We start from the raw sequence: 22,885 nt of genomic DNA on the forward strand, positions 1-22,885 counted from the left end.
AAATAATTCCACCTGCGTTCCTGTATAAAATTAATAATGTCTTCAAAATTACAAATATTACAATTTACAAAGAGAGAAAACACATTGAATGAGAAGAGCTGTGTCCAAATGCTTGATTGGTGCTGTATAATATATACTGTTAACATTCATTATTTAAAAAAATATTAGTTCTACAATATTAGAACTGTTATTATAAAGTGTTACTAAGTTTTATTTTACAGTTATTTGCTCTTGCAGCTGTGCAGGCATGAGCATCACTGATCACAGTGAGCAAAACATTAACACAGGCTGACTTCATACTAAGTCTTATTACTTAGAGAATGTATTACTTCACAGCTCACAGGCTTATCAGCTTTATATCCAAGCCCTGAATGAGCTGAACTCTGACCTGTCTGATCTTTTTTTTTTTTTTTTTTTTACATGTTTGACTCTGAATGTGATCAAGATCCCTGAAATCTAATACCTGAGCAGCACAATACATCAGTTTTAGATGTGATTATATTCAGACGGGGGATGCATTCTGTTTAACGGCACTATGTGGGTTTATACGTTTTAAAATGCTGTGTAATAATTGATGATAAATTAATAGAACTTACGTGCTTATCTACTGAAGGCCAATGTGTCGTTTATTATAATACAGGTGAAAAAGTCTTAAGTCTTGAGGCCAAAGCAGAGTGCCTTTTTTTGCTTGATTGCTGAAGTTCTTACTACATTGGCAAAGATTATTATACACAGTATTTATGATTAAATCGTTCTGGTGTTTTAGGTTTTAAGGTCCCAGTGACTTAAAAAAATGTTTTCTTGTTTTCTTTAATTGTTGTTTTGCTTCGTTGCACTACATCAAATGTTCCCATCAGACCACGGGGAGACCAGCCAGTCCACATTTTTTACTATTTCAACTTCCAAAACATCTGAACTGCGTAATGAAGGGCTATAAAACGCTGTTTATCTGGCTCAGGTGTGTTGGGATCTGGAATCGTTTTTTTTTTTTTTTAAATAACAAGTGTTGGAGATCTTCTGGACCTCTTTTTAACACTGTTGTAGCTACAGAATATAAGAATGTTAAGAATGTTATTCAATTTACACAACATTGCCAGGAGTCCTTTTCCATTTATATCTTTTATTACTATTATTTACAAAGATAACTTTGATTACAACTTAAAAAACAAAGTTATACTTAAAAAAAAAGACTTAAAAAGTGAATTTTAAAAGAAATGTGAGATAATCTTTAATGTTTCAGAAAACCATAAAAAATGTCTTTAGCTGTAGTTGAGCATTTTTTGCAGTATTTTAACATTTAAACAGAAACTAACAGGTTTGTTTGGCCTAAATAAGGTCAGAAACGTGGAATGAGCTATGTGGTGGTTAGACAGTAGAAATGGATCCTGAATGGTGTTTCATTTGCTTAATGTTTTAAATGATTATATTTTTTCTTTTAAAGAAATGTGTAAAATTTGTCTGTCTAGCTGCCAAAAAGATTTTCTTTCTGTAGATTGTAGTATAACTATTATGTACATTTAGGCTAATCGAAGAAAAAAAAAATATATATATACCGGTAATTTAAAACAAAAATGGTGCTCTAAACAATGTGCCAATCTTATACCCAGAACACTTGAATTTCTAATCGTTTTTTAAGGAGCAAGACGTGCCCCTGTCAGTTTGCATACAGTTAGTTTAAATATGAGAGTACACGTCAAACATTAAGCCAAGGTGTTTTTGTTTGATATAAAAATAATGGTTAGATGAGTAGGTATGGTTTGATTTGGTCATGAAACAGAATGTCTTTTCTTGTGGTGTTTGAAACTCTCATTTGTTTGTGGAAATAAAAAAATGTTTTATAAATAAATAAATTGAAATGTTAATATAAACCTTAAATGATTAAAAGAACAGAACTTTGGCCAAGTGTTTATTTCACAAACATGATGATAATCAGTTATTACAATAAATTAGTCAGCATAAAATCATGTCCTTAAATGTGTAAAATTCAATATGAGATACAGCCTCTAACAAGCTTATTTATACCTGGCCCCATTTTTGACTGCAAGAATGCATGGAATAATGTATCCTTATGAAATAAACATGCTTGACGGCACCATTTTATAAAAGAAAAATTGATTGTAATGGTTTTACATGTTTCCAATAAAGACTGCAGCTAAGGTTGCACAGTATTGGGAAAAATACATGCAACATTTTATTTCTGTTATTTTATAAAAAACAGTCACTGATTCAACCTGTCCTGATATTATTAATGCAATCTCTGCAGGCCTGTTACAACTATGTTTGTCTCAGAAATATTTGCAATAAATAATATTGCAGTTTTAACATTTTCTGTTACTGATATAATGATAATAAAATAACTTTAACTTTTAATTCTTAAGAATTTTTAGGCTTTGGAGTTCAAATATACATTTTTAAAATGTGTATTTAATGTTATGAATAAAAATAAAATAAATCAAAATAAAAACAAGGTAATATACAGTACCGGCTCTTGCACCTTTATTGGGCTATCATGCTAAGCAGAAATTAAGGACATAGAGCTCTGGAAAAATTTGAGACCACTTCAGTTTCTGAATCAGTTTCTCTGATTTTGCTATTTATAGGTATATGTTTGAGTAAAATGAACATTGTTGTTTTATTCTATAAAATCACAAACAACATTTCTCCCAAATACCAAATAAAAATAGTGTCAATTAGAGAATTTATTTGCAGAAAATGAGAAAAGATGCAGACCTCACATAATGCAAAGAAAACAAGTTCATATTCATAAAGTTTTAAAAGATCAGAAATCAATATGTGGTGGAATATCCCTGGTTTTTAATAACAGTTTTCATGCATCTTGGCATGTTCTCCTCCACCAGTCTTACACACTGCTTTTGGATAACTTTATGCCAGTCCTGGTGCAAAAATTCAAGCAGTTCACAGTTTGGTTTGAGCGGCTTGTGATCATCCATCTTCCTCTTGATTATATTCCAGAGGTTTTCAACTTGGTAAAATCAAAGAAACTCATCATTTTTAAGTGCTCTATTTTTTCCAGAGCTGTATTTTCAATAAATGATGTTGTAATTTTAACATTTTGTGTTACTGATATAATTATAATATAATTACAATCAACTTTTAAATACTAAGAATATTTAAACATTGGAATTCAAATATATACATACGAACAAACAAACAAAAATAAAAAGAAGTCAGTATACAGTACCAGCTCGTTCACCTTTATTGGGCTATCGTGCTAAGCAAAAGTTAAGGACAATTTTCAAGGTCAGCAAAAATGATTGAGGTCATTACATTATTGACTTCTCGTACGATATATGGACATTACTGTGACATGTCTGAAAATGGACTGAAATAAATGACACTGAGCAAATCTAATGTAGCTCTGATAGATATAGAACAGAAAACAATAGTTTTTCCTTGTACCTGGTCTAATTGTGATCTATGAGGACACTGATTACACAATATTAGCACCAGAGGAAATGTTACAAGCCCGAAAGACCTGCATCAAGTTCAGAGACCATCTCATCTTTGCATAACTGTTCCACTGAGACCAGTTTTCAATGAAGTATTGTTGCTCCCTTTAGGTGCATCACACTGTAATTACCTCTGTAATAACAGATGAGAAAAAATCTAATGTGCAACTGAAAAACAAGCCCACCAAACCACATGCATATAGAACATCTACCGGTAAATAGATACTTGATAAAGACTAAGAGACCAGGAAGCTGACAGTTCATATTTAGGAGCTTATTATTACCATTACAATGCCTCAAACATCAAATGATTTGATGCTCTCTTTCTCTCTAACTCTAATGATACATGACAAGGAATATTGCATGCAATTAAATTTGGACCTTTTTCGCAGGTTTTTTAAAAGTCATTTTACACGTTTTGTACCATTGCATAAATAGCGTAATAGCTTAAATGTATTTTTGTATTGCTTCTTAAAGAAAAAGTATTAATTGAACACTTAACAGTTTAAAGATACCAGCAGGCATACAGTACCAACCACAACATGACTTAAAATTAAAAGTCACTGTTCAGTAAAAATTAGTCAATCTTTTTCAGCAAAAAAATTGAATCGCCCAAAACAAAAAAAAAAAAAAAAAAAAAAAAAAGTTGAGAGTTGTGTTTGTGCCGGCCTTCTGAGACTTTGTGAATCATGAGGGCATGAAGGTCTGAAGAGGTCATTGAGTCCACAGATACTGTGATTTAAATCAAGGACTTTGTTTTGATTGTGGTTCTAAAAGCTTCACTGGAACTATAATTACAAAAGAATAAAAGAAACCATCAGTCAATGTAGCTTTTCACGCTGTGTACAAACCAACCAGCACAGAACTAGAGTATATCATACTTGGTTCTCAATTGGTTAGAAGAACAATGACCATACAATGATCAGACATGACATTAGAAGGTCTTAACACATCAGACTCAAAACATCCTGTGATAGCTAGCACCAAGACATCAGCAGCAAATCTTTTATGTTCTTTTTGGCGATGTTCACATTACGAGCCACATTGCTCAAATCTGTTTTTTTTTTTTATTGTTGTTGCTCAGATTGGATTTGGCTATCTTGATGGTTCACATTCACATATGTAAGTGATCTGTATCTGTGTGTAATGTGAACAATGTGTATAAATGTCGCCTTCTTCACCACAACAAAAAATGTGATATTTGAGAGACGACTCGTAGCTTTATAAAGGGTAATAGATGCGTTATCAGCTCATATGTGGAGCATCTTTTGCTGGAGTGGAGAAACAGCAAACAGCTGGTCTGAAGTACATGCTCAGGTCGAGGAGGTGAAAAAAGGTCAGGCGGTTTGCTTTTGCTGTTTTTGCAGTTATAGCTGCACAGCTGCACCAAGAGATGTGTGTAGTACGAGAGAGAAGCAGGTAGCGCATGCGTAAAAACAAAAAAAAGTATGCATGAATTGCGTTTTGAACGTTCACATTCATGTCGCATGTCCATGGATCGGATACGTATCTGATTTAGGAGCACATACAAAAGAAACTCAAATCTGAATTGAAAAAACGGATTTGGCACGTTCAGACAGCCATAAAAAAATCAGATCTGGGCCACATTAAGCAAAAAAAAAAAATCAGATTTGAGTCACTTCAGCCTGGTAATGTGAACATAGCCTACTGCATATAGTCTTAGGTGACTGTGGCCATGTCGCTGGTACCTCCTTATACCAGGAACATTCCACAAGACCTGCCTGATGTCCTGGAGTTGCTCTGACTTATTGTAGTCTAGGCTTCCCATTTTTGACTGTTCATCTGCAGCCTGATATGTAGGTCCCATCTCTTCCCCTTTAACCCATCAGTGGTACTAATATCATAGCTGATCATTGAATAAAAGGTCTGCATTCATGTTAACTCTGGGGGCTTTCCTTGAAACAAAGAATAAATCAATTAAGGCCAGTTTCTCTACAATAATGATACAAAAATAGAAGACTTAGACAAAACAAAGACTTTATATTTAACATTTATAAAAATAGCTGAGAATCTGTTAAAAATAATAAAATGTATGTATTTACTATCCCCCAAAAAATATACATTTCACCAGAATAAATCTTGTGTAACTGTTGTGCGTTAACAGCTGTTGTGCATTTCAAGGCCTAAAACAAGAGCAGCCGGTACGTTTCACTTTGGCAAAAGTCTTGCAGCTAGAAGTTCCCTCCCCTTCAAATCTTCTGCTGATGCATCCGAGGGTGCTGGATCATCTCTCTCCCTTCACATAGTTAGTTGTTTGTGATGGTTAAGTGTGAAGAACAGAATACAAACATCCTCCGGCTACATCACCAGCTTTGGCAGAGGATCGTTTGTCGGCTGCTGTGCAGAAACGTGAGAACTTGTAAGTGCAAGAAAAAAAAAATCCATCAGTGCAGAAAGTGCCATAGCCGATACATAAACTCAGGCTTTTGTCTGATTGTCCCACCGCAGATGTTCTTGTTGTATTGTCTCATGTTTTAAAAGAGTGGGATACAGAGGTTTTAATAGTTTTTAGAGCTATTTGAGTTAATATTCAGGACATACTGTATAAAACCTCCTGATCAAGACATTAGATTTCATCTTCATCCTCTTCTCTTCAGTCCAGGCTTAACCCCAATCTTAATCCCCCCGCACAAACCCCTCTCTTTCTTCAGCTCTTCCTTCTGCATCTTCTGCATGCTCCTCTCTTATCTCTTGGATGTCATCCAGTTGAGTCCTGGGCGTGACCTCGGTCATTGGGGCGGAGTCATGTGCCTGCATGACCTCTTCAGTGTCCGATTTTTTTCTCTGGGTAGAAGAAAAAGGGCAGACAAAAGAAGTCTAGGGTCAATAACATCTCTAAATGTTATATTTGGGCCCTTTGTGATTAAAAATCATTAAAATTTAGAGATCACTTTAGCTTCTGAATCAGTTTCTCTGATTTTGCTATTTTTAGGTATATTTTTGATTATAATGAGCATTGTTGTTTTATTCTATAAAATCACAAACAACATTTCTCCCAAATACCAAATAAAAATAGTGTCAATTAGAGAATTTATTTGCAGAAAATGAGAAAAGATGCAGACCTCACATAATGCAAAGAAAACAAGTTCATATTCATAAAGTTTTAGATCAGAGATCAGAAATCAATATGTGGTGGAATAATCCTGTTTTTTAATCAATGACAGTTTTCATGCATCTTGGCATGTTCTCCTCCACCAGTCTTACACACTGCTTTTGGATAACTTTATGGCACTGGTGCAAAAATTCCAGCAGTTCAGCTTGATTTGATGGCTTGTGATCATCCATCTTCCTCTGGATTATATTCCAGAGATTTTTCGATTTGGTAAAATCAAAAACATTCATCATTTCTAACTGATCAAATTTTTTTCCAGAGCTGTATTTTACCCACTATATATTTGCAGCATTTAAATCAAGTTTAACAGGAACACAATGTTAACGTCAGAAGTCATGTAATTTTGCCCATTTTCTAATCGAACCCTACAGTACTGACATATGGAATGTAGTATGGACCAAACTTTGCTGCTCACCTGTTTTCGGTACACATAGCATGCAGCTATGGCTACCATAGTGGCCTCTCCAAGGAATCCAGCCAGTAGAGAGCCCACACCCAGTGTAGCTCCATGCACCCTGTAGTACAAGAGTACAATCACCATTATATCTTATACAGAAATCATAAGTAAATATACACTTCCAGAACCATCTTCCACATTCTGCACAACAAAACCAACGGACATTCTAAACAATTATATGTGGAGTTATGAAATAACTGAAGTTTGGGAGAAGGACCACCCCTTAACTCCTCCTCTTCCTCCTCACTATAAATACCCTTCACTATCACTATCATCATTTTCATGTTGAACATCTTCATCTTTATCTACTTAAAGGAGAACTCAGGTGTAAAATTGACTTTTGGTGTAGTAAAACATGATAAAGGGTACTAACTTTTGTTAAGTAGCCCACCTCCACTCTCCCACAGCTTTCCAAGATCCAGTAATATTGTGCAGTCTTTCCAAACAGGCTTTAGAATGGATGCTATGGGTTGTAAACAGTGTTTTTTAAGAAGCTTCTTGTGCACTTTTAAAAAGTTATTAATGCCTCGTTTTAAATGTCAGAACTCTCCAGATTCTACCAATGAGGTGTGGAGCTACTTTGAGCCTAGATAACGGTGTAAAAATGATTTATCTGCAGGGGAAAAAATATGCCCCATATTAGCCATTCTAAAGCCTGTTTGGAGAAACTGCACACAATTACTGGATCTCTGAAAGCTGTAGGAGAGCTGTAGGTGTGTTATTCAACAAAGGTAAGTACTCTATATCATGTCCTAACTCACAAATCTTCTATTACATAAAACAGTGATAAAATTGTAAAAACTAGGTTTATATGTTTTGCAGAAACAAAAAAGTAAAATGACTGGTCTGTAGATATGCAGCTATGAAAAATAAATATTTCAAATGCAGTCTAGAGCATCTAATCTCCAACATATTTTTAGACACGCAAAAAAATCACATGTAGCATGACATATTTAAATTAGTTCTGGAACTGCCAGACACAAGCAGCAATGCAGAATCTGGGAGCACTTTTGGTTGGTAATCTCTCTCTCTATATTAGGGTTAAAAAACATTTTCAAAAACAGATCCAAACTATTAAAAAAAAAATTACGCTTATCAATAAATCAGTTTTAGACATTTAGCATAGCACCTTGAGCTTTACTACATAACACTGATATAACTATGCCACAAACATGTCAAGACATGACACAGGCGTTCATATCATATTAGGTCATCACTACCAGTAACTTTTATTACAGACACTACAAAGAAGCTGTTGGGTTAATTTCCAGATTGTTGATTCAGTCACTTCATGCAGTGTTAACTCCCAAAGATCCCAAGATCCCAAACCCATTACTGAATATTGATCCCAAATTGAATCGGATCAGTTTAGTGAGCAGCTCATTCACAGTTTTTCTTTTTGTGATAAAAAGCACATTACTGTAAATATTTTAAGGTTAAAATCATCATGTAATGTAAATGACAAAAACAAATTCTTAGTTATATAGAATGCATTAAAGGATTGAAGATTTGAAAAGGATTTAAATCATTTGAATTGTTAAAATGAATTGAAAAGAATAGAATAGAATGGCAAAAGCAAAACACACACGTTTAAAATGAGCTATTTTATCTCCAGCACTAACCCAGCACTCTTTCATTATGTAAATTAGGTCACACAGATTCACACCCTGTCCTGCAGTGATGCTCTCAGGATGATCAGTATATGTCAGTTAGGGACTTCATGAGTTAAATTGAAGGACTGTAAGGAACTTTACAAAGCGTTGGGTTAATTAAAAGCTTAGTGAGCTGACTAGTGTTGTTAAAAAAGGCATTTAGAGTAAAATTACATAAAACATTGATATTTTACTGCTAATCCTCCAAGTCTAGGTGGATTTTCAACTGTAACACCCCCACAAGTCCAATTTCCCTACTCACACTGGTATTGCTATTAACGCTAACCTGAGACATAGAAAGTTTTTTTTTAAGTAAAATGTCAAGATTTAACCCTTAGAACCCTATTGTTGCAAATTGCGTCAAAATTGTGCATTGTTTATACAATTTTATTACTTAGGAATTAGAATGATATACACTGTTATTACATATAAAATTAAAATATCAGTCATGAATATAACAAGTAAAAGTAACAACACACTGTTACATTAATGCACATAATCTGCTACAACCTGACCTCTGTCTGCCAAGACATGCTATGGCATGTTAATGTTATGTAACTAGTTTATGCAAATATATGTATGTGTTATAAGCTTCTAAAGTACTTATTATAAACAAAAGTTTCTTTTTTTTAAGTTGTTTAGCTACACATGGTCTCCCATATTCCCATGTTTCCCAAGTAGTGAAACATAACTGGTTTGAAACGAGGTTAAGTATGCAGTAGAAGCAGGACGATCTGATAAACCAAACAAGCTAATGAAGCTGCAAAACAAGAAAAACAGGTACTTATGCAACACTATATGAACACTTTGTTTTTGAACACTGATGTTTTTGCATACCCCGCGTAGGGAAGCACAATTAGGCTTGTGATCAGAACGCCGATTCGCAGCACAGAGCTGGGGGCGAGCACGAAGGTCTTCTTCAGGGTCATCAACCATCCAGTGAAATGAGCTCGAACAGTCACTACAAAAAAAGAAAAGAATTTTTTTTGTGAAAGAAAAGATTATTTTGAAGAAAACAAGTTGATTTACACATTTTAAAAGCCCTGCTTTTAGAATAGCAAAGCCTTACTGCTGGAGCCCCCCTGGGCTCAGTTATTGGTTCACTTCTGTTCTCTCTGTATTGTTCTGGTAATGAATGGACAGGGAGGCCCATCTTACTAATCCAGAAACAGCAAGGCCATAATTCTGAGAACCAACTATCTGGGACCCCCATCTGGATAATAAACTTACCACTAAGAAGTCATGTTACTCCTATTTCCAGTTATCAGTTATGTCAATACCCACCTGCCTGTAATGCAACAAATGATACAACCAAAGATACTGTTCCCTCCTTCCTGGCGCACCCATCCTCCCACCTTAAAATGAATAACCTCCTTCACACCAACCAGTCCTTATACAAGTCTGGACACTATCCTGTCAATTAGAGAAGCTCACCACACAGCCACAGAGAAGCATTCAATGTCCTCGCACTTCAGCTTTCTTGACATCTTGCTACTTGGCTGCTTAATGATGCTTTGGCAGGACAGCTAGTTCTCATCTTACCTAGACTGAGCCTACCAGGTGGATTAGAAAGATTCTCTTTAAGGCAGGGCTGGAAACTGTCATTTATTGGCTGGAAAAGTCATGCAATTGGCACTGATCTAATTTCTTGAACATTTGTAACAATCACCCAAAACCACGGATGTGGTCTAAATGTTAGAGAAGCTGATTGTGACTAAAAGGTTTCTGGTTCAATCCCCTTTACTGGCAGGAAACAATTCAGGAAGAGTAAATAAACTGCATGTTCTTCTCCCTTTAACACTAAGCAAGACATTTTCTAATGCTTTATGTGCATTGAAAAGACTGCCCACCACTCCCTGTGTTTTTGGGTGTGTGACTATATTCTAAATTTTGTTATACAGCTCAGTAATGAAAAAGTAATATCTAAATGTCATAAACAACCTGCAGGTAAAATTGAGACTGCTGTTTATGATTTATAATGGACTCTCCAACCCAAGATGGACTGAACTAAATCTCACTCCAAGATACCCCCAACAACCCAACAATACTATTGCTGTTGTCCTTATAGGATTGGTTTGCTGTCTAACTTTTTTGTCCCTGCATATAAGTTATCTGGTATTCATATAATCTTATAAAAATATATATATAAATATATATATATATTCTCCTGAGACCCTGACTTTAGGATCTAACAAGCAAAAAAATTGAAATTGTTGTTTATTTTAAAATTTAAGAACCATCTTTGACCCAATTATTCCAAAAAACAACTTTTATCTTTCGACAGTGAGCAAATAAACATTAAGAGAATATATAAAATCGGATGAGAGTTTTGTATCTGGCCCATGTGGCCAACTGGCTGTAGAAACCTTTGACTGGGATTCCCACCAGCTTAATCAGTTGAGTGTTGAATGTTGTCATGTGACCACTAGATGATACAGCAGTGTGTCCATATGAGGCCAAAGTTTTGCAAAATTATTAAGTATAATTCAAAAATGTGATGTCCTCATATAAGAACACAGAGATATGCATGTTTCAGTTTTTCACTAGCTTTAACATATCTAAAATTAAGACATTATTGTACTGTTGTCTTGTGTTTTTTGTCTCACGTTTGTCTATATCAGTGTACAAATAGTGTCTCATTATTCTATATTACAATTTTAGTTTCTGTACTTTCTGTAACTTTGAGAAGAAGAGTAATGTAAACTCAATTCTCTGTACGTCCTGTACATATGCAGTATTGACAATAAAACTACTTGATCTGACTTGACTTGAAAAATTGTGTTGATTGAAATAAACGTGCACTCCCCATTTCTAAATTGAAAAAGTAAGATACTTTTATCTGTTATTATGTTTGAATACTTCCACAAGGCATATTACATGAACACTGATGGTGGTGAATAGGTGTGGGTGGACTCTCACCTGGTACAGGGAAGAAGGAGAAGATCCGGAGAGGAACCACACAGAGTTTAGCGAATTCCGCATCCACTCCAATTACATCCACCAGAATCAGCTCAGACACACCAGGGATCCAGAACACCATGAAACACATCTAGACAGAAAACACACACAAAGAAACAAATGCATCAGCATTACTTAGCATTATTGGTTCAAAAGAACCTGCAAGAGGTAATGCAAATAACCGATTCCTCAAACAAAACATGTCATATTAAGCCAAACAACACCCTAATCCGGTCAGTCTTGCTCTGCAGTGTGCATTGTCTCTCTGCAGGCTGTTTTTTTGTAACGTGTATGGTGTTTTGACTGCGTCCAGGGGCTGGAACGCCTGTCATCATTCCAGCACAGACATGCAATCAGGACTCGTCCCAGCAGGAGCGGCTTTTTTACGAAGGGCTTTTTTTTTTTTTACACACCGTGCCCACTCCCTCGCCCAGCGCCCGCGGCCATGCCTCTCTGCCCCGTGTCTCGCACGCTGAGCCAGGCACAGGCTTGACTCACTTGTTTACAATGTACAGCCTCTCTCCAGGAGAGAGCCTGTCTGTCCGCCCCCCGGCCCTTCGCCACGCCCCCTGAAACTCTGCCCAGACCACAAAACATCCTGTTATTGAACTGAGAAAAACCCAGTTCCAACCACGGCCAGTCCCCAGGGCTTGGACATCAAAGCACACTGCCTCATCCCTATTGACCAGTGTGGGTTTTATTGTTTTGTTCTTTTCCCTGTAAGGTCAGGCACCTCTGGCTACAACATTTATCAATGGTCAAGCCACTGAAAACAAAACAGCCGCCAGACTGCCAATAACTACACCTTTGGACGCACTCTATTATTGGCTCTATTATTTCTCCAAAAAAACAAACAAAAAAACAAAAGACCTCAATTCGGCATGTGTCAGGGTTGGACCCGAGCGTGTTATCTGCAGTCTGAGCTGTTTACGAGGGCATATTTTGGATACCTTTTATAGGAATACCAGCTTTACTACACCTCTTTAACACTCTTCAACCACTTTTTGGAGACGAAAAACAAAAGCAGAGATTAACCCTTGAAGAGACATTCCATGCAATGTTTTGCAATAGAGTCAGTTTTGCAACATATTTAATTCTGACTAACTAGCTTTGCATTTACACCTGAATTCCAAAATAAACCTAAAAAAAGTAAAAAAAAAAAAGAACTTTGTACTATATAGGCAATATAGGGCAATATACTATATATTGTACTTTTTGTGAGCTGTCTAACTGAAAGTGGCATGAGTCACATGTTACAAAACATTTATAGGCAAGGTTATTATCCAACATAGCTGAAAGACTTGTTGTAACATCCTCTTAAAGGTCTAGTAAATACTTTAAGCATCAATAAATGCTACACAATTGTTTGTATTAAGGGCTAGATAATACACACTAAACACCAGCATTTCAACTAGTTTTAGAACAAGAATTTAATGATAAATACAGTAGTAGGCGTGTGCCATATCGTATTGTATGCAATAATATCGCCAACATTTTTGATTATCATGACCAATATTATACCCTGAAATATTGTGCCATATCACTCACCCCAATTATCACATTAGGCTACTAATGTTTTGCTGTTTTTAGGAAAGGAAAAAATGAACACTGTTCTCATTTCTCATTATATATATATTATATATATACAGTATTATTTAATTTACTTTAGTCGTGGATATATGGAGATATTTGGAGTGCATTATTAGTATCATTACATTCGGGATCAATGACTTCTGTTATAATATTTCTCTCTAATATTTGATAAAATTCTTGTGTTTTTTAATATCTCAGTTAGGGGTTGCCAAATCATATCGTATGCAATAATAAAATTAAATTTTAATTTGTTGCAGTTGTGTATTCTTGATTTTTTTTTTTTTTTTGCAATATCGCCAAAAGTATCATTATCACAAAAAAAAAATATATATATATATATTATATAAATAATATATAATATATATATATTTTATATAAATAATATATAAAAATAATATTGTGATATTATTTTAGGGCCATATCACTCACCCCTATACAGTAGTTATATATGCTTGTTTAAAATTGTTAAAAAATAAAAGAACTGCAAAGTGAACATTGTGACCTTTTTAAAATTACCACTTTATAGCATGTTTTATATTTTTAATACAGACTACGTCCAAAAGATATAAACAGTGTTAGCCGAACATCTTCTGTTCTAAACGGAAGAAGCAAACTTCACCTATCAATCACCTCTTGGTTGATCCACTGCATCTGAGGTAAGTGATAAATCAGGGTTTAGTGAACTATTCTTTCAAAGCACTAAATATTCATCAACCAAATTTATTTGAGTGAAAATAGCACCAAACTGTGAGGGTTTGGCTAAATAAGTTAAACATAATCAGATAATAATGAAATAAATGTTCAGTATCCAACAGATATATTTAAACTGTAGCTTTCTAATAGTTTTTTCTTTAAAAATGGCAAATTATTCAAAATTGGTTTCAGTTTCGGCCATTTTTTTTTTTCGGAGCATCCCTACTTCAAAGCAAATTGACTATAAATGCAATCTTTATGTACACCTCATCTGATTATGCAATCGTTCTAATATCAGTCCAGGCATGTTCTGATCTTTAACACATAAAAGTCAACGATTTCCTGCCTTCTTTAACGAGCCTCCCTGAACTGCTGGTACGGATGCCAGATCCTCGCTGCTCTAAACAATCGCAGTGGGTGAGCACAAGTCCCCAACTCTCAGTCTTTTATGTAATTCTCCTCCTACGTCTCCATGTGCAGAACATGTGTACGCTAGCAACAGACAAGTACATGTAAATACCCTGGACTAGTCAGGGAAAGCCACAGGCTCCTTTTTATTGCATGAATAGATCTATTACTATCAGCTGTTAAAGATCCTAAATAACAACAAAACAACTATTCCTGGAATGCTTTGTAGTCACGCAGGGCTGCTTATAACTTTAGCTCCTGTAAAAAACACAGACAGATGCATTAAACAGGAATGAAAACAGATTTTTAGATCAGCCATAACCAATCTTTTAATGCCTCATCATCTTTGTCTAACACCAGTGAATGGCATCTTAGGCTATGTTCAGATTGGCAGATTTTTGGCAGTCTTTAGCCCTATCCGGATGGGATTAGTGTCTCAGGGGGGAGTCTGTGAAAAATATTTCACACTACTCAGTAATAAAACTCTTGCATCCGGACTGCTGTTTTTGGCTTTGTCTGTCACATGACATTGCGTTCAGTAGCTCCTCCAGTTCCGCTCGCTGTTGTGTTTACATGGATCTCCGTGGAAACCCATGCCCAAAGTGTAATTACGGTGTGTGGCAGTGGACAAATAGCTATTTTATTAAACGTGAGGTGAGGAAACTCAGAGATGTGTATCTGGACAGGACTAAAATTACCGGAGGACCACGGAGTTCAGCAAAAAAGAGGACGTCTGAGAAAAACACATACATGGTCATTTCAGACGGGAATAAAATCACAGAGGACCCCTCATAAAAGAGAAAATTATCCCAGGACCCCCTGAGAAACTTATCCTGTCCGGTAGGGCTTTTGACATTTTTGGCACATTTAGTTTTATTATTGGTAGTTTAGACAGATGAAAATCAGATAAAACCTGATCAAATCAAATCAGGTCCAACCAAAAATTGGAACTGTTCTGAAATCCAATTAGAATCTGATTTGTGCAGATTACCACAGAAAATTAAATCAAATTACCTGCAAATAACAGTGCGACAGTAATCTCAAACAAGATAAAAAAAATGTTATTTGCCTGCAGCTAGAACACAGTCTAAAACAACAGAGTTGGACAGTATTAAAGGTGCAAAGCTGAGTTAACTTAATCTCCTATCTGTACTTTTAGAAGAGTAATTTTGGTTGTTTGCCCTGCTTTGGTTAAACCTTATTAAGTCAGCCTGAAATGGAAATTGGCCTTTTTCCTTGGTAGTTTATGTCTCTGTTCAGCTTGAAAACAATTCATTATGTAAGAAAGAGGAAGGTACAGGCATAAAAAAGAGATTCCTGACTTTCATGATTCTGGGAGAATTAACTGTGGCATCTAAACAAAGGAAATGCCCAGACATGTCATTTATACATCAACAAAATTAAATATTTTGATAATTGCTACACTGCTATTAAACATGCCTATCACACAGTCACACAAGCAGCTCCATAACATTCCAACCACAGTCTCAGTCTCATTTAACTTATCCCAATATAAAGACCACTGAGCCTGTGGTTATGGCAGGTAGAGGTGGACCAGTGGAGACACTATAATTCTGCTTTTAATCTACAGATTGAACTGTTCCTGAAGAGGCTAAGTTGCCTATTACAGTGTACAGTGTTTAGTGTACATAGAGAAAAGGCCTAAATGTTTAAATCATTATGTAATAAACTGTAAAAAATAGTAGACCATGTGTACATATTCACATATTCTATTTTAACTCTAAAATAAAAAAGCCACACACACAAACACACCTTAGTGCCTTAGTGTCACTGTGTCAACCAGAAATATCCAGCTAAAAATGTCCTGTGGGCAGCATCTTGTGACCACTGATTAAGATTTAGAGGAGAAGCAAAACAAACTGTGCAGCAACAGATGGGCTTCTGTCTCTGACATTTTTTTTTCTTTTTTTTCGAAAAACAAGGTGAAAGGAGACCTTCTATATATAATACAATATGCTATAATATAAAATACATATTGAATACTTAAGTACCTCACCATACACCAACATTAATAAAATAACAACAGGCTGCATTTGTCAGTCTAATCAGCTGGATGCTACATGTATGCAAATTGATGTACTGTACAAAACAAAGCAGCCCTCAGAATAATTCTCAAGCAATGCATTAAAAGTTACTCTGTTTTTTTTCTTACAATTTAGATTTTGTCAGTAAAAAAACAAATGAAAACAAAAACACTAAGACACCACATGTCTAAAAATTTTGAAGACACCTGCTTTCTTCATACAGTAAAGGTATAAATAGGAAGCCCAGTGTTGTGGTTGTTTTTTGACCCCATCTGACCCCATCATGCTGCTTGACACGAGGCATGCTGACCTTAGACTCACATGTAGCTGCTCTAGAGTGTCCCATTCGATCAATAACAAAAACAGTGTGTGTGTGTTTGTGCATGCAACTAATCACCTGTGTCAGCAGGTATCTGAAATGGCCAATTCTAATATTCACTAAGGTGTCTGGACACTTCTGAACATGCAGTGCGTTTGTGTATCTAAACAGATGATTTAAAATGATTTATAGTGCTTCTTACCGTTACAGATAGGGTAAAGCAAGCTAATGTAAACCTCTTGATTTGAGATTTGGTCACTGCAGAAGCACCAGCCAGTTTGTTGGAGGGATTATTCTGTTTAAAACAAAAAAGATAGTACAAATTCATAAGTCATTAAATACAGATCAAATAAAACATCAAATAGAGAACATGCACTTTGACCTGGATAAGCTCAAAAGGGACAAGACACCATGGGGTTAAATATATCTGCAAACACATGATGCCACTCCATTACCATGTCTTTACATAGGGCATGTTGTGAATGTGTTTTTAGGTTGTTGACCACATAACTCTGATGAGAATAACAGCAGTAAAAATATGCAGTCTAGGTGGTCTAGCCAATGTGAATTCAGGAATAAATATATTTATTTTTTTAATCATTTAATTCAAAGAAACATACAGCATGGCAGCATTAGCTATCTAGTGAATTTAACAGTATGCATATAGTGTACATATAACTGTAGTACATTTAAATTGTTGTAGTTTTTTTTATTGCTATTAAAAATGAGTAATAGTCACTGTCCTGTAATTTATTTCAGTGTTAGGCTGCTGTTTTTAATATTAGACTACTTTAAAATGCATTACTGCATTAATTTTGGCATTGTAAATTACAAAAAGTTAACTAATTACAGACTGTCATAAATTCCATTTACTGTATAATATTTAACATTTAAAAAGATCTTACTTTTAAGTACATTAAAATAATTTTTGCGATTTATAACAACAGTGCTTTCCTGAAGATTCATAAAAAAGATAAACAGAAAATGTAAACATGCCAAAAACCATATAGCTAGATAAAAAGGCACTAAACCCTAAAGCATATATTTTTTCATTGATAGCTGAAATGTATTAGTTTGAAGTAATGAAACATATCTGTCCTGCTTAATGTTTTTGTAAACCTTTCCTAACATTGAAAAAAATGTTTTTATTGCGGTCAATTCCACCTCTGCAGCGCCCTCTCAGGTTCAACTGTGCTATAGGCGTGGATGATATTTATGAATAATCAATAATACTGTCTCCCTGCTGACGTCCAATTGTCTGCGTCTCAACGCTATCAGAGGCACATTGCTGCAGCTCAGCCAATCAGCTCCTGCCCCACCCCTAAACCCATACATCACCCAGTGCCCTTCCCAACTAATAATCCTATTTTTTAGCATTTTTCAAAATTGAGCAGGTGGTTTAGTTACCCTTTAAGCTAGCTAACTAGCAAAGAAAATTGAGGGATAGTTTCAACAAAAGGAACTAGCTTGTTAACTAGCTAACACAGCTAACTAGCTAACAACGCTAACTAGCTAGCTAGGTTGGCCAAAGTTAGTGCACCTACACACATAACTAACTAGCAAGGCACACAAACATTTATCCAGTCATGTTACTCCTACACCAAACTCCCAGTGCAGTGTAGCTAGTGCTAGATATGTAAGCTAGTTATCTTGTAGCAGAGAGTCAATAAACAACACAAGTTGAAGTTGAATAATACACTCTACTCAAATAAACAGGAGGAATAAGGAAGATAGGAATATAAACCCTAAAGCTTTTATTTTTACAGTCACAGACTGACTGTTTACCATTTGAAATATACAAGCTAAAAAGGCTTGTTTAAATGTTAGCACAAGCTAAAGTAACCGACCGCTAGCATACACCTGAGAAGCTAGAAGACTGGCTGCCTTTTACTGTACATTTCTAGTATATACAGTAATATTCTATCTTGCTGTAGCTTTCTGTGTCAGTTATATAGCCAGTGTATGTCTTTCTGTCTGCATGATAATAAACTAGCAATCGTTTAAACTGCTGAAAAAGAAAACTTATTCAACATGACTGCAGCCTACTGTGATTCACAGGAGAAATATGTTAAAGAGTTTGGTCATTATACTGTAGTATTGCTTCGGAAACAACAGAAATCTGAACAGTGTACGCTTTATTACAAATACTTTTTCGTTACTCCTCTTAAACTGGATAGAGTGGAAATTTAATGAAAATCAGTAAATAACACGTGAAAAAAAGTTGCTATTGAATTATTCTAAGATTCTACTGTTAATCCAAGGCTAAACTTCAATCAGTTCCATACCTACGCAATTACTCACTCATTCAGATCACAGTCAGAAAGTAAAAGCCCAGACACAAAAAACCTACCTAACTAATGATAATAATTGCTAAACTGACTGTTCCCTACACACAAAAGAGATGTAAAAATGGATGTGTGGAGGGAGGGGGGGTTGTCCATGCACTCTGTGTGCTTCTTTAGCCACAGCAAACCCAAACAACTGAATCATCGCCCTTCTGGTAGGTCTGCACCACCACAGGCAAGGGGCTGAGTGTTAGTCAAACGGTCACGGTTACACCGCTGTTATGTAATTACAGGCATGTTTTTTATGAAAAACACACTAGCTGAGATGGGCGGTGGATGTTGGTGCTGGAACATTCCGCTGTCTTAAGACAGACCAAGACATGTTTGTGATTTGATTTCAATACGATCACAAAGAGCTCATTATGGGGGAAAAAAGAATAGGGAAAAAACATTAAAGGCTCCTGCGTGACTAAATAGACTGCAAAGATTGCTTACATAAGAGTAACAATTCATTTATTCAATGTGTCCATTAACACACAGCAACGCCTGTTTCCTGTGCAGCATTAATTGCTAAGTAATTTTTATATTATAAGACACCTACAGCCATTATTGTCATTTTGAAATATGTTTTATATGCATATGCACACTTACATAATGGGTTACACTTGCTATTATGTATTTGTCCCTACACTTTTTATTGTTATGATTTTACTAATTGGTTGCTTTGTGGTTCCCATGGTGGTGCTAGGTGGTTGCTACTTCATGCTTTCTATGCTATTTCATGTCTTGGCTATGGTGTTCCTAAGTGATTGATGATAGATAAAACAGAGCTGTTAAAAAACTGTTACATTATTTTAGGTGATACTATGATTACACTTAGTAGTTGTTAGGGTGTTGATTTGTAATTGTTAGAAAATGTTGTCATTGTGCTCCATGTGGTTGGTTGGGTGTTACTATCATATTTGTACCGTTGTGAGAAAAAGATGATATAAGATGCATAAAAGTTTGCACCCTTTTCATCAGTATAGGAAAACATTATAAAAATAAAGCTGTATCAGGGTATCTGTATGCAAGGGGGGGACAACATTTAAGACTTTTTAATATCAATCAGAGACAAAAATGTATTTTTTGCACAAATAAAGCTGGAACTGTTCATAAACTGAAAATAGGGTCCAGTGCAAAACAGGGGTTGTCCCCATCTCATGCCTACAGTTTCCCCATGCCTAAAAGCAAGTAATGCATGTAACTGAAAATAGTGCCTCATTGGAACAGTGTAGTTATTTAAAAAACGCAGGACAAGATATGCTGCAAAATTTCAAAAAGAAAAAAAAGCAGAAGACATAGAAGACGATGAAGAAGAAGACAATTTTAGATCGTCACGTGGTGCTTTATCTTCTCATCAGGCTGAATGACATTTTTGTGACGTCTGACTGTGACCAATCTAGGGTGGCAGTCATAATTGCTAGGACATAAGGCAGAAATGGGGACGTACCTTGTCGAAGGCAGGGTACACAGCTCGCAGTTCTGTCAGCCAGCCATAGGGCATGTGTCCCACGGGGTAGGTGGCTGTGAGGACTGCTACAGCCTTGCAACACAAACACATTGGAATGTTGAAGCAGGTTCCTATTTGATCCAGCCGAATGCCAGAACACAATCTGAACTGCAGAACCACTGACCTCTGTTGCAGCAGTACTGCCTTTGAGGTCTCTGGACACGAAGAGGTTGACGACGGGCCGGCTGATCCTCTGCATGGCCAAAATGAGAGCCAGCGGCCACCAGAAACTCATCATCGTCCTTATTGTGGTATCTCCCTAAAAAACAGCAAGCGTAAACCTAACGTGAAAGAAGATAAACATGATTATAAGAGCTTCCTGGTGCTTTGGTTATTGCAATAAATCTGTACTTTGCATTTTTTTATAGTAATGACTAATGATGTACTGTGTATCAGTGATGGAATATACATTCATACCAAACCATCACGATACAGAGAATACACAGAAAGCACTATTAGGGTAAATATGGTAATTTCGCAACCCACAAGAAGAAGCTATATTGTATACTGTTAGAGTTGCATGGTTTTGTGGGAACTGTAGTGGCTTAGAAGTATTGCTGTGGTAGTTGTAACAGCAAAATATGCAATCTTACTCTCAATGCATCAATATTTCCAAGACATTTCTGGCAATTTTTTTTATAAAATCTGGGGACTTTCATTGTATTGCAAATACATTTAAAATATGAGTTTATCTATTATTCCATATGCAGTCAAACAGCAAGACATGTTTTTCATCCCAAGTCTGCTTCTTTATTTTTGGACTAGAGCTAACTGGAGCAAAAGTTAGTTCAAGTTAGCATTGCTCAAACTGCATGTCTAAATAAACACATACACACCCACATCAAAGCATTACCAAGTTACATTATGCTACACGCAAAGAACGAGCAGTTGATGAATGATCCATTCTTAGGATTAAGTGATCTCAAAAATAACTGCTAAAAACAGTCAAATGTTATCTAAAAAAAACTCAAAAACAAAAATTATAGTCCTACTTTCATTCATTTGTACAGATAAATAGTTAACATGGCACTATATTATATTACTTCAATAACTAAAATAAACTGAAGCAGCAGTTTGGGATGGGTGTATGGTGCCAAATAAGAATTAGACTCTACACAAAAGGAATACATATGTGAAAATGAACACACTACCCAACAATTGTACACCACACAGCTTGGCTGATAGACTACATAAAATAAAATAAAATAAAATAAAATAAAATAAAATAAAAGTATACAAAGAAACTATTTATATTTTGTCAAACTAGGTTTGAATCCTGAGAATTTTTTTTCAGTGTTGCACAGTAACTAACATGTTCGTATTAGAGTTGCAGAACCACAGTGATCATTATCTCCATCCATTTCCCATAAACATGTTATAAAAACAAGTGTGATGTAATCCCAATCACGATTAGTAAAATATGCCTGAAGAAATGCTATTTGAGCTTGCAATAAAACAATACATTTAAAAACAATGGTTTAAAGAAGAGGGGCAGTAGTGGCTCAGTGGTTAGAGCAATGGACACTTAAGATAACATGGTTGTGGGTTTGCTACCCAAGCTCAGCAACCTGCCACTGCTGGGTCCCTAACCCTCACTCTTCCCCTGGCTCTCGGAGCACATGTGGTCATGGTATGTCAGTATGTGTTTGTGTTCACTAGTATGCATGTGTGTATCCACGTATGGGTTAAAGGGGGAGGCCAAATTCTGTCTGTGCCAAGCACAAGTATGGTTACTATGGTTGTTTTGTCTTGGCTTGTCAGTGTTCATAAGGCAATGTGACACCTACAAAAGCCTTTAAATCAAAACTAAAATAAACCCACACAAACATGTATTCAGGTGTATTCCATATCAAACTTTCTAAGGTGAAATCACTTTTTATGACAACTGACACTAGTTGAAAAACAACTTTTTTAATGCTTATGCAGTTGACACATGCAGTTTATGTTCATGTCATAAAGTCTTATGAATAATTCCCAACATCAATGCTCTCCATTGCACATCGTTTTCATACAAGTACTCTGTAATCAATAACATTGTTATAATAATAATATAAAAAAAAAATAATAATAAAATAATAATAATAGACAGATCACATGACTTCATACACTCACCCCCACTTCCTGGCTGCTGGACAGAGGGACTGTGTCATGGACGTTGCAGTAATATCCCATTCCCACAATAGTAAAACGCACCATTGCTCCCATGTACAGAGAAAGGATGGGAATGAGCAGAGGCTCAATACACTCTAGATTACTCTGGAGCAGAATTGCTACAAACACGATCTGAAAAAGAGAAATTGACATTTTGAATAAACAAAAG

General features: G+C 35.7%; 1 protein-coding gene across 1 annotated transcript in view; it reads right to left on the reverse strand.

Moving 5' to 3' along the window:
* Nucleotides 1–3,194: 3,194 nt before the first annotated feature.
* The window catches only part of ankha (ANKH inorganic pyrophosphate transport regulator a), a 29,985-nt gene continuing 10,294 nt past the window's right edge, over nt 3,195–22,885 (reverse strand). The window contains exons 5-12 of the mRNA XM_049463298.1: nt 22,678–22,848; nt 20,690–20,824; nt 20,506–20,598; nt 16,931–17,023; nt 11,632–11,761; nt 9,550–9,673; nt 7,019–7,118; nt 3,195–6,275 (exon numbers count right to left, since the gene is read on the reverse strand). Of these exons, the coding sequence (XP_049319255.1) occupies nt 6,108–6,275; nt 7,019–7,118; nt 9,550–9,673; nt 11,632–11,761; nt 16,931–17,023; nt 20,506–20,598; nt 20,690–20,824; nt 22,678–22,848 (1,014 nt within the window). The 3' untranslated portion in view covers nt 3,195–6,107. The remainder of the gene's footprint in view (nt 6,276–7,018; nt 7,119–9,549; nt 9,674–11,631; nt 11,762–16,930; nt 17,024–20,505; nt 20,599–20,689; nt 20,825–22,677; nt 22,849–22,885) is intronic.

Source organism: Astyanax mexicanus, chromosome 1, assembly GCF_023375975.1.
Source record: "Astyanax mexicanus isolate ESR-SI-001 chromosome 1, AstMex3_surface, whole genome shotgun sequence".
In the NCBI taxonomy this organism is placed as follows: Eukaryota; Metazoa; Chordata; class Actinopteri; order Characiformes; family Acestrorhamphidae; genus Astyanax; species Astyanax mexicanus.